Source organism: Botryllus schlosseri, chromosome 4, assembly GCF_051294905.1.
Source record: "Botryllus schlosseri isolate E-star chromosome 4, Bs_hap1, whole genome shotgun sequence".
NCBI lineage: Eukaryota > Metazoa > Chordata > Ascidiacea > Stolidobranchia > Styelidae > Botryllus > Botryllus schlosseri.
Window position 1 is genome coordinate 23563002 of NC_137239.1, and position 12883 is coordinate 23575884.

The window sequence follows — 12883 nt, forward strand, 5'->3', positions numbered from 1 at the left end:
TGCGCCATGTTAATCATTAATTCGGTAAGGTGGCTGTCGTGAGCCCGAATCGACGAGTTCGCATTTCAAATACAACATGGTTCTGACAGCGTCAACTTGGTAATTGATTTCCACAAACGGAGACGGGAGGTATATAATTTATCCAGAAGAGGTCAGCAACAAAGTAGCCCTTATGCTTTTTCGAAGCACTCATATTTCATATTAGATCACCTTATCCACACTAAACTACAAGAAAAACGAAATTAATCCCCAATACAAAATACAGGAAATGCATGCATTCAACAACAACCAAAAACGAACTCGACTGGGCGTCGAATGTCAACATCAACGGTATTCATTGCACCATCATATAACTACGCACCGAATAAGTCTCAACAACGCTAATTCAATACCGAATATCTACAGAATAAATTGCTTGCGACCGGATCTCCACACTTTCACGTAACGTATGCATTGGCCTCTTGCATCAGATTAATTTTCTTTCATTCTCAACAAACATCGGAATAATTAATGAATATAATCGAGAGATATCAATTTTTGTGCAATTGGTACCAGGTAGAGGCAAGAAAATAGCGTTAGGTGTAGCTAATAATACTTCCGCTTCGACAAAAAAGCAGCGATTATGTTAATTTTTCGAATGTAAATACTAACTTAAATCAAGCCGGCAAGGGTGTGCATGTGAAACTTGTGGCCACCAGAGATAATTTGTGCGTCCTCGAAGAAGTGCCGTATTTAAATAGTGTGACGAACGCGAAAGGAGTTCCAAATTGACTTTGATATTGGGCATTTAAGCAAAACGCATGTGACTTTGCACAAGAGCTAAGATCAATCAAAGATCACTAAAATATACATGAATTTGTACATGAAAATCTTTGACAAAATATATGCGATAACCCGAAGTGTTATTTCGCGCTAAGAGTGATATACCTTCAGGTTCAGGTATTCACTATTGTTCTATGTTTCGCCATCACCCTTACTAATTTCTAACGAGATTAGGGGCTATTTGCCAGGCCTGTAAAAGTATCGCACATTCTTGACGCTGGTAATACTGTTTGTATGGTTTGGTAAAGTGCAAGACGTGCTTGGAAAATTAAAGAAAATGACATAACAGGATTATTTATGTGCGTTATCGAAGTTGTATAATAAAGTTTTTAAGCCAAACGAAGGATAATATACGGGACAAGTCGTACTCGAAGCTTGTGCGATGCCACGGAGTTGGTTACTATTTAAATAAAACTGTCCAAATTTAAAACTGTCATAGCCCTTTTGCATTTCCAACGACATCTTCATAGGACGGCGGATCGTCGCGAGCGACTCTCGGTTCCGTCACAGCGCGGCCCCGGCCGGGAATATTTTGGAATATCACGGGCGGGGTAGGTGTCGGCCTTTCTTCGCGTGGAAGCTGTAAATCAGGACTCAAGTCAACGCGACTTCCGCTACGCTGTTCCGCGTTCGACTCTTGACGTGCATGAGTCATGGTGTCGCCGCGGGACCCCGTTATTTCAACGGTCATCAACTTGGACCACAGCTTCTTGTAACGCTTTTTGTGACAACATACAGCGATTACAAAAATAATGATAAACACAAATGCTATTGCGACAGTAATACCAGCTCCTAGTGAGGCATTACACACATCGAGAGGGTCCTTGTTGAGAACCCCTTCCTCTTGCGAATCTTCCTCTTCGGAGCAGAAACCCATGTTGGCGATTTCGCTGAAATTGTTGCTACTCGTCCAGTTGATGAATTCACACATCCCCGTGCATTGCCAATCATTGTATCTTCCGTCGAAATGAGTTAGCGAGCCTGACTCGTAAGCTGTCTGTACATGCTCTGGATATAAGACTCGCAGACTGCAGCTACTCATCGATACCCTTTCCAAAGAGCGCAACATCGAGAAGACATTGCGAGGCAGGTATGTCAACGGCTCGTTACTAGACAGGTCGAGTATCCTCAAGCCTTCTGATCCGTCCAAGATATCTTCAGCTATTGACTGTATTGAAAAAAATATGGTGTGGTATTCATTTATTTATCAACATCGATGTTGACTGTTGAGCCCGCGGCAGATTAGCATGGGATTCGCAGGTGGATGTCACGGTGGATCACGACTGTGAAACCGTTTTAACCGGAAATCTGACAGTCGCCGGGCATACCAATTGCCCATGTCTAGCGTCCGCAATCAAGACTGAATACAGGCAGGTTCTACTGAATGATAAATAGCCCGACTCTGAGTCCACCAGTCCACGATCTGAAATGTCGATTTCGCCTATCTACAGACACGTATCACTACATTTTCACTGTACAAGTCCATTTTATATTACCTTCTGTTACTTTTCATTCACTGTATATATAGCATACGATGTGAAATCGAGCATGCCTCTTATTCCAATGTCCTTTTATTAATATCTGTAGGCTAAATGGGCGTTTGATTCAAAGATCATCTCAAATCGTTTTGACTCCTTCGTGTCTTTTCATTGTATCGCAACCTTGTTGTGTTTTGAGCTGATGAAAACGATGGTAAATGAAGATGAGAATACTACAGTAACTCGAAGTATGTAGGCCTACAACTGCTGACAGTACTCAATTTACTGGATATCATGGATGCAAATCAGATTCAACCAGTGTTGGGATGACTCGAGTCAACTTTTTCGTATGACTTGACTTGACTCGAGTCACTTTGCAAAAATGACTTGACTTGACTTGACTCGACGCTTCAGAAATGCGGATTGACTCGTGACTCGAAGCAAAATTTACGAGTCAATTTCAAGTCATTAATAAGTAAATGGTCTCGACTTATGGCGTCTACACTGCATTATGTGTATATTCAGATTATTCGCGACACGCTCGTGACACTCGTGAGAGCAACCAGTGACCAGTCATTCACTTAAATTGTACGTTTCACTGGTCCTCCGCATTGTTACATCACAAACAAATTGGCCGCAAATGAAATGATCACAGCTTACGTTGTCGGTAGTAGTACATTAATAACAACGTATCTCTGTTTCCTATAGTCGGCTCAGTGCTTTCATTGCCTAGTGCTCACCTTTACCAACCTTTATGTATGGTATAAATCGAATGAATATAGCTTATGCGTTTATGTTCTCACGTATGCGTAGATGGGTATGTATTGTACCATATAAATTTGTTTAAATCGCTCGAGCCTTCGTATTCGATCCGCTATTTTGGTTGATAATAGCAAATTGTACCATGTAACTGTATACAGTTATTCGCGTATTTCATTAGCAGTTCTACGTGTCCGTGTGCGATACAGCGCGTTGTTGCATGTATAATTAACTTTATATTTGTTATTTGATTCAAGATAAGTAGCCATTAATCTGTCATTCACACAGCTGGCAAAATGTTATGACTTTGAATCATCTCTCATACTTCGAAAATTCAATTTGACTTGAATTGTGACTTGACTCGTGACTTGACTTGACTTGACTCGAGTCACCTTCGAAATCGTGTGACTTGACTTGACTCGAGTCACCTTCGAAAATCGATTGACTTGACTTGACTCGAGTCAATATTTGCAATGACTCGAGATGACTCGTGACTCGAGCGTAGTGACTTGATCTCAACACTGGATTCAACGTATGTGATGATCTACAATGGTCTAGTTCAGTGGTTCTCAACATTTTTGCTTCGCGGACCCCTTTTTGACCGCCACGGACCTCGCCGACCCCCTAAACTTTTAGTTCAAATTTAGCTCAATTATGGTGCCACCGTCATCTGTCTTGCGCAAATATGAACTGTAGGCTTGTGATAAACAGCAACGAAATGACTTTTATTGAAAATAACATCATACTATTCATGTAGAAATTGGGTAGACCTTTATTATTCCATAGCTAATTTTATATCTGTAGGCCATTTCTTGCAGTACATGGTGGTGTCTTGAAAATCCGCGTCTTCGATTTGATATGAACGAGTGCCAAAATCCATGCCCGCAAATATAGATGGGGGCTATTAGTAAGATATGCACGCGTAACGCTTCCGACAACATTTGTGATGTGATCGCAAGATTTATGGCACCATAATGAAGAAACATATTGTTAGGGAACATATCACGTCCAGCCTAGTAATTTTTATCTAGCATTTAGTTATTCTGGAATATTGGTTATGTGCATGATAAGATAAAATGAATTTCTTCAATCCCTTCATTGTGACAAATTATGGAAAATACATCAGCAATTTTCATTTCAATCGACTGTTTCCGAATTTGATGACACTGAAAACTTCAAATCGAAGAGGTTTCGCAAGCATTATGAAGTCACCCAGATCTCCATATTATTATTTTTTCCACAAACCCCAACAAAACGCCTCTAAACACCAATATATTTGTATTAATAGGTTATTGGCGCTTTGGCAATTAAAATTAATTTGAATTATAAGATATTACATGTCAGACGATTATTCTGATGAGGTAGTAGCAGTTGTGTAAAAAAACTGCCTCATGTTTTGCCTAATTAAAAAAAAATTAGATTATCAATCATTTTGCAAATTGAGGGGTCTCGCGGACCCCCTGAAATCGCGGACCCCCGGTTGAGAACCACTGGTCTAGTTGATTTTCGGGATTCATGATACTTTTATCCCTCAAAAACAATTCTATGAGACGCAAGACACAGTTTGTTATCATAATAACTTTTGTTCTTCGTTTTACGTACCTCGATTGCGTTACTCGACAGATACAATTCCTCCAAATTGTCTAGGTAAGCAAATGCGTTGCGTGGCAGAACGCTAAATCTTGAACATTCTTGAATTGTAATTTTTTTGAGATTTTCCAAACCAATAAACGTACCGCTTTCGAAACTTTGCAGGAACGGGCAGTATCCTATCTCAAAAGTCTGAAACAAATATTAAAATTATAACGTAACTTATGCATTCTTACGATGATTGTACACTGTACAGTAACCGAATTTGGACTTGAATAAAATAGTATTTACGGTGGGCAACACTATAATAAATAATTGAAGAATTGATCACCGTAAATACTATTTTATTCATAATCCAAATTTTTCGACGGCAATAACTCCGCTTCCACTGGTTGAAGTTGAACCAAATTTGGTGAACATCATTTCTATAGACAACCTAACACTTTCATGGGGTGAACAGAAAATTTTCAAATTTATTTTTATATAATTAATAGAAACTTTCTTCTCCTGTAGCAATGCGGCTACTGGTTGGAATTGAACCAAATTTGGTGTGTAGGCGTAAATTAGGTAACCTAACAATTTTGTCACGTAGCCAGTACGATTTGAGAAAAAAGTCATTTTTGAAGAGGCCTACTCAACAGATCTTCGAAAGTTGCACCCATTTGTAAGGTCCTTTGTTGGTCGTGAAGATGCACCATGCAATTCAAAAAATAGTCAACTCCGGTTGGCTGCTATACTATCCCTCGACCTAATCTATTTTTCAAGCTACTTTCTTGGCTAACTTTCAGACGTTAATTTTCTACTTCAACCTGATGTAATTTTGGTATGTTCTGACATCATTACTTCCTCTTGTACCTGACTAGATATTTGCGGGTTTAGGGCTATATACTTCTACTTGATTACCAACGCTGGCTATGCTTTGGTCACTTCTGATGCTATATTGTCTTACACCGAAAAATGAAATTTGGGAGCAGAAGTAGGCTACAGGCTTTCAATACGGCAAAGGCAAACACACTAACTCACTCTTCGGAGACCAATACAACATGCAGAGATCGCGTCTCTCCGTGTTACCGGGAGACCGACTTTTCAAACATAAACATGTTGCATCGCCAGCAAAGAAATTACATATAGATTACGATACCATGGAATGTAAACACGACATCGTCATTTCGTACCTCCAAGGAATCGAGTCCCTTCAAAGCGGACTTGTCGATTATTGACAGATTTGTATCGTAGAAGCGCAGACGCCTTAACATCCTCAGCTTCAGCAAGTCTTGGCTCCTGAGTTTCGTGAAGGAGTGCGAGTGAATGACATGCAATACTTTAGTACTGTCTGGCAGACAGCCCGGGAAGTTGACTCCTATGCCTGTCGTAGAAATGTGGTGCCGGAAATTATGTAAAACATTGGTTCATTGGCATTTGCAGATGGGCCACTGAGCTATCTAAAAATAAGAGAAGCTTAGTTTAGTTTAGTTTCATTTTGCAGTTAAATTACCAACGAATGCCACTTCAAGCGTTACACCTCATTGTCATGGTAATCGGGAGCCACGCCATGAAATAAGGTCTATCAAATTCGAAATATGTTAAGAATTATTTGACCCAGACGTATTGAGATTCACGCACACGCACAGTAGGCTATATGCAGGGCCGTAACAGCACTTCGTCAGCCCCCCCCAAAACGTTGGTCTTGGCCCCCCATAGGGTGATAAACCTAACTTCTGGGAGGATTCGCCCCCCAGACCGCCTCAGGCTCCACTCTGTTTACGGCCATTATTCATCATCTGCATTGGGTGTCCGTTTAGTGAGACAGCTTTTCTCGCCTAAACGCGTGAAGCGCGAGAAATTTCGATAATTCATGACTGAATCAGTCAATATGATCGGGAAATACATATATATTGCTATCAATTTTTATCCTCTCTCTGCTCGCGTATTCTGATTTACCGGTACAGCTGAGTGAGGTGTGTTTGAAAAGGTAGGTCCGTTCAATAATAATTAAACACCTCCGGGTGTCTACCCGTTGGCAGGAACGAAACAGCACTTCGTCAGGCTAAAAAAAACTTGAGTCTTGGGCTCCTACAGGGTGATAAACCGACCCCCCATCACGTTGTTCGCTTTTGCCACGAAATTATAGTTGTACTATATTTAGTGACCCAGCGCCAAGCCCGAAAATCTCGATAATTCACGATAAAATCGGTCAATAAGATCGGGAATTGCATACTGCTATCACTTTCTTGTCCACTCTGCTCACGTAATCAGTTTTACCGGTAGAGCTGAGTGAGGTGTCTTTGAAACTGTATAGCCCATAAATAATAATTAAACATCTTCGGTCGGTCGGACCCGTTGGTATGACTTCGTTACATGATGTTATTTCGTGATCTCCTGTCTGCTATATCAAAAATATAGAATCGCCCAAACGTACTAAACTAAAAAATCACACGATTTCAAATTGGTAGGCTATTTCTTCACTGGCATATACTTCTTCCCTGCGGGATGGTATTTGTCTTGTGAGGTTCAGATTGCCAAGACAGGAACATTCGGCGCCAGTCATTTGGGCGCCTATGAACGATTAAACCTAAACGTATTTTGTATATATAACGAAGTTTTCGGTCAGCATAAGGGTAGTTCTTTTCGGCCAAGGTTAACTCGCTGCCGATCGCTCTGACACACTTCTTGGAGTCGCATGTTACTTGGCATTAAACTTGATATGTCTTGGTGCGTCGTGGCACGGTAATGGCCAACGCCGATATGCCCACTTTTATAAATCTTGCGTATTTCTTCTTGGGGAAGAGTACCCAATAATGAAAATATCTGGCAACTTGAAATCGCGCGCAGCGCGAAAAATTTTTGAAAAAGTCGCATCAATTTTCAAAAAATAGTCTATAATTTATGCTAATTCACGATAATTTTGGGCCCCCTTCGAGCTCGCCCCCCCCCAATTGGCGGGTTTGGGGTGCGGCAGTTGCGGCCCTGGCTATATGATACCACAGTTACTAATAACCGAATTCCACCAAGGCGGGATATGCCCAGGGTCTACCTTATATCACTGATGTCGTATTCCGTTCACGAGTCTGTTTACTGGATACGTTACGGCACATGGAATAAATTTCTTCTATTTTCCGAGTCGCTGGCTACAGAATATTTTGAAAACGAAAGTTGGCCGCAATCATAATAGCTCGAACAAAACCGGTGATTAAAGCAAGGCGAGTGATGGTCACCATTAGTATTGAATATTCATATTACAAATACTTATTATTATTAAAATTTTCGGGTGGCACTTAATCACCTGTTAAAGTCTTGTGTGACACGGAGTATGACGAATACTTTAAACCTATTCAACGACGTAGGGGCGAATCTAATTTAATTTTACCTAGTATAGATGACAGTAACCGTTTGACGTATTAGAATCGTTACGCACATATTACACCTATTATATTCATGTATGAGTATGCATAGTACACCAATTTGTTATGTAGAAAATGGCCCAATGCATTCCGACGAGAACACTATTGACTACTGGTATCATGTCTTACGGCATTTCTCATTCGATGTACCGCTTCTCACGTATTCAACTAAAACAAGACGAAGTGTTGTGAGTCGAAAGCTACTTGGTACTCACCTTGACATGTCACCACTGAATCATCCTCACATTGGCATCCAGTATGACAAGCGCATGCATATGCGGTGATCACCTGCGCGGCAAAAGAGCATACCGCCGTTACTATCAGTATCGCCGTGTTAGCAGTCATTATTCATATACCCGCAGTTGTGATCATAACTCATAATCCCTACAATTCGTAGTACACAATGCAGTCATTTCGACAATATCGCATGAAAATTCAGGTGGTTTCGTAATATATGGATTCGCGAATCCTGTACAGCAAAGGTTCTCCAACTTTTATCCACTTCTGCGTATACCCTATCGATTTACATGCGTAATTGCGTATATGTTGTACCCATTTAAAAATATGAATACAAATTTAATGCAAGACTGTCCGAGTGTCCGTATAGTCTATCTGTAGGCTAGGAAGCCATGACTATAGATTCAACTGCAAAAATTAAACTCTAGCGAAAAGAATTCCCTGTGCTTTAAGGGGCTAATGGGGATACTATCTTTGCATTGAATTTGCCCAACGAAATCCTTGTCAACCCTTGAAATAGATGAATACTCCTAGCGGCCTGGCGAAAGTGAATCATGATTTGTGCGACGTAGACTCCTATTATATATAGCCTGCTTATAATTTTACACAAGCAATGAAGTAGCCTTGATAACAAGAGAATGACACTGGTTCTGGTAGAACTAATCTACGAACGCAAGCTACGAAAAATTCCCATCACGGCTGCTGTAGACAAACAGAAATTCTGTACAGTCAACGTAGTTGCAAGGCCGCGAGTAACGTCACACAGCATGTAAAAACGGGGGCACAGACTAGATGACCTCCGCAACCCCGTCGTCAAAGCATCTCGATGGTGCAGGCGAAAAAGAATATCATCTCTCTCTCTTTGTCTCAGTCATTACGTCATCATTCTAGATATCCCTATGTCACAACATGGTGGTTTAAGCCCGAAGGCTGCATTTAGTAACCTTAAACTTGTTTGCCGCTTGGCACATAAACGTTAAAATCGTCCTCCACCGTAGATCAGGACTGGAATACGAAAGATTAATCATTAGGTCGCTGTCGTGTGATCATATCGACGAGTTCGCCTCGTGACAACGTCTTGTTTCTGACCGCCACGACTATGGTAATCGACATCCACAAATACTATAACTGACAGCGGTAGCCTACAATTGTAAACTAATTATTAACATCAGGACATTATCGACCTTATTTCGGCATTTGTAGCATAATATTCGCTTAGAACGTGGCATAATTTAAGATGCACTTGCCGCTCCTCGCTAATGTCGTCCATCGTAGGGTACGAGGTATAAATAATCATCAATGCCGTGACGTGCTGACTTTATTGCGACTTCGTATTGAATTCTTCAAAGCCAGGTAGGGGCAAGGTTTTTTACATTACACAGACCGCTCCATTTCCCCTTTACAATTCCGAAATCAACAACACCCTATAGCTGCACGAAAAGGCAGCCCGAGTCACATGAGCTCGTCCTCGTACCACGCGAGCGTACGATTCTCAAGCGTAAGCCAAGCGTAAAACGAGGCTACGTTTATACGAGACTTGCAGCAGAGAACACAAAGAAACGAAATATATATCACAGTAAACACGGTGAACTTATCGCTATAAGAATTTGCTGCAACAGAACTTCGCTTGTGCATTACTTTCGCTTCTACTAAACTCAGTTTTAGGCAAAACTATTTACTTTTGCACTCTGTATTTTGAAAAGCATGAAATGGGACAGGCTTGCATTACTTCTTATGAGTGAAATCGTCGCCACAACTCAATGAAAGAGGCCCTGTACCGCGGTAACTGAATATATTTCCAAAAATTGCACTTACACTGGTCGACATTTTTCAACTTTTTTTTAGAGCGATTATTCGAGTTTACCTAATTGGACGATGCTGATTCCGAAATTGCCGTCAGAATTCACTCATCTCGTCACAATTTATCGCAAAAATCGAATAAAATTTTTACTAAAAAACGGCTATATTAAGGACGCTTATGCCCGTAAATGATACGAAACACTTCCTACAATGCTCTCAACTTACTTTATTGGATTTGAGGTGTTGTTACCTTAAACTAAACCCTCCAAATAATCAGGATCCTTATTATTTCCAAGAAATTTAGAAGTAACTTCAATGAACGAGAGTCATGTATTTTTTTTCCAAATCCGCCTTCCTAACTAGAAATAGGGGTTTTCGGTGAGTGTTCTGATTTGAGGTCCTACAAATGTATTCTCTGCTGTATAAACTCAAGTTGGGAAGCCTTTCATGAATGTATTTAGAACATGCAGCTCTTTGATCCGAGCCTTTAAAAATTTTTCTTCAGATCCAGTAAGGCCCTAAGGTACTGCTGGACTCACAAAATTTTCCAATTTTTTTTTTGCAAAATCTCAAAGTATGAAACTAGTTCTTTTCAAAAATGTATTGTTCTAGTCTGATTTCGAATTAGAAGTATGTTAACACAAAAAACCGAGGTCGACTACAGAATCAATTCCCAAGTGTTGGAGGTTTATTTAGGTTCCTCCTCGTCATCGGATCCCCGTAAGCGGTGCCCTAAAAAGCCTAGAAGTGGGTCGTGCCACATGCTGGCGAAGCAACGAAATCAAAATCAAGAATATCGGCATGGTGAAAATGACCATTGCAGTCGGGAAACAGCATCAACAACAAGAGTTCGCGCATCGCATAATGCACATGGTTATTATCATGCTCCAAACACAATAAAATATATTACAAAACTAGACCATGGAAGTACGAGTTACATATTATTTGTATAAAAAACATTTCACAGATAAAAATGACAGGCACTGTTAGGCATAGCCTTTTTCGTAAGTCGGCGGCGCCACGATTTCAGAGGAAGAATCCGTCTCAACATTATCCTCCCCGTTTGGTTGATCTTACAAACAGCATCGTACGGCGTCGGCTCGATATCGCCAATGATCCAAATACCGACTCCACAATCCGTTGAAAAGCGCCGTTGACAGCATCAATAATAATTTAATAATCGTTGGGTTACAATTTTCATCTGAACAAGTTACAAAATGTACAATGCACAATGCACAATGCGATAAGACACACTGCGATGTAATGAACAGATAGGAGGATATCGAACGACACGCAGGTGCGATCCTTTTTAGACTGAAACCCAGCTCGGCCTAGAGTACCCGATGTAACAGTTCTTTTCGATTTTGATCTTTTAAAGCCGCGGCCCTTTCTAGTTCTTTCCATATTCCTTGTGAGTGCTTTCTTTCGTCGGGACTTTTTCTGGGCTTTTTTACCGCCATAAGAATGGCGATGGCGGGGAAAGAGGGGCCCAGATGAATCTCCGACGGGAATCGAACCGGGGCCGCCCTATTCGTTGGCGCTTATTGTTACCACTACGCTATCTCCCCCGTACCGAACCAGACGAACCGCGCTGGTCTTCATCCGCGAGATCAGAGATAGTTACTGAAGTTTGTGCATTCCTGTGGCTTTCACCTACGGCTCTAGTACCGGTGGCTGCAGGGGTCGGTGCCCTGAAAAATAAACCGCTCATGCAATATATCGCAGCCAACAGGAAACAGTATGTCACCAGGAGAACAGATCCGAATAATAAGCCGAGAGTAATAATGAACACTTCGCTAGCTGTGGTGTTGTAACACACGATTGATGGCTCTGGAGCAGGGGTGGCCAACCTTTTTACTTTTCATGGCCGCATTTCGATTAATCATGTTGCCTACGGCCAAACTCCAGGACATAGTCGTAATGAACCAGCTGGGAGCCAAATACCCATGTTAAACTGTCCATGTCCAATTGTCCATTTCCGGTGAACTCCGGCTAATCTATTTATTGATATCGGCTTCCTCTTCGCACCGAAATCGCGAGTGGTAACGTATGGAGAACGGTTTCTATCGCGCAATGCGCGGATTGTTTTAGATTCACGGATGAATTTCGTCATTATATTAGTAGTTTCATATATTACTTTCGAACATTTATCCTTTCTTAGCCCACGTGATCAGATTCACCTGTAGAGTTGATGGAAATTTAGAAGAAAGTTATAAATGACGATGCAACTTTCAGTGGGCTAATAGTTATTGGTCACTTCGTTGCATGTTGTTATTTCTTGATCTCCCATCGGGATTGTCGGTATAGTGGAAATATATTAGAATCTCCCAAATATACCTGAAAGATAATTTAATGTCATGAGGAGCACAGGATTCCGAGTTGGTATATCTATATGCGGCGCATCATTTCCTCTGCTGTTCGCATCTGCACTGTGGGGTTCAGATTGCAAAGGGCGCTACTATATTAATATTGAAAAATGAAGTCGCATATTTGAATCGCGCATAGTGCGACGAAAATTTCAAGATTAATGAAAATCTCTCAAAATTTCGAGAGTTAATTTGTAAACTCAATTTGCATGTCGCCGACCGCCAACACATACTAATTGAATTATGTGTCGACGGACGCACACATTTTCTTCTACTACCGCAGGTTGGCCACCCCTATGATCTAGCGTCTAGCCCATACAGCGAAAAAAAAGATATTTTAGTCAGAATAGCCCCATCGGTTAACTCCGAAACCAGAGCCAATTTGAAAAAAAAGTAAGGTCATAAAGTAATCAGTGCCTTTCACAACCCC

General features: G+C 41.0%; 1 protein-coding gene across 2 annotated transcripts; it reads right to left on the reverse strand.

Annotated features, from left to right (window-relative positions):
- Positions 1-118: 118 nt before the first annotated feature.
- On the reverse strand, positions 119-8452 carry LOC145437500 (uncharacterized). Of its 2 annotated transcripts, XM_080314762.1 has the most exons (4): positions 8266-8451; positions 5825-6015; positions 4662-4841; positions 119-1990 (listed from the first exon to the last, which is right to left on the reverse strand). In XM_080314762.1, the coding sequence occupies exons 1-4, from the start codon at positions 8393-8395 to the stop codon at positions 1256-1258; spliced, it is 1236 nt and encodes a 411-aa protein (XP_080170888.1). In that variant the 5' UTR covers positions 8396-8451; the 3' UTR covers positions 119-1255. The 2 variants fall into 2 exon arrangements, with proteins under 2 accessions (XP_080170888.1, XP_080170889.1); XM_080314763.1 differs by lacking the exon at positions 4662-4841 and having other exon boundaries at positions 8266-8452.
- Positions 8453-12883: the final 4431 nt, after the last annotated feature.

What these genes read in the sequence shown, in the direction of transcription:
- LOC145437500 (XM_080314762.1), bottom strand. Translation starts at nt 8,395, where the DNA reads ATGACTGCTAACACGGCGATACTGATAGTAACGGCGGTATGCTCTTTT. An exon ending in TTCAGTGGTGACATGTCAAG is followed by an intron (nt 6,016 to 8,265) that starts GTGAGTACCAAG and finishes TTTCTACGACAG; the next exon opens with GCATAGGAGTCAACTTCCCG. An exon ending in AGGGACTCGATTCCTTGGAG is followed by an intron (nt 4,842 to 5,824) that starts GTACGAAATGAC and finishes TATTTGTTTCAG; the next exon opens with ACTTTTGAGATAGGATACTG.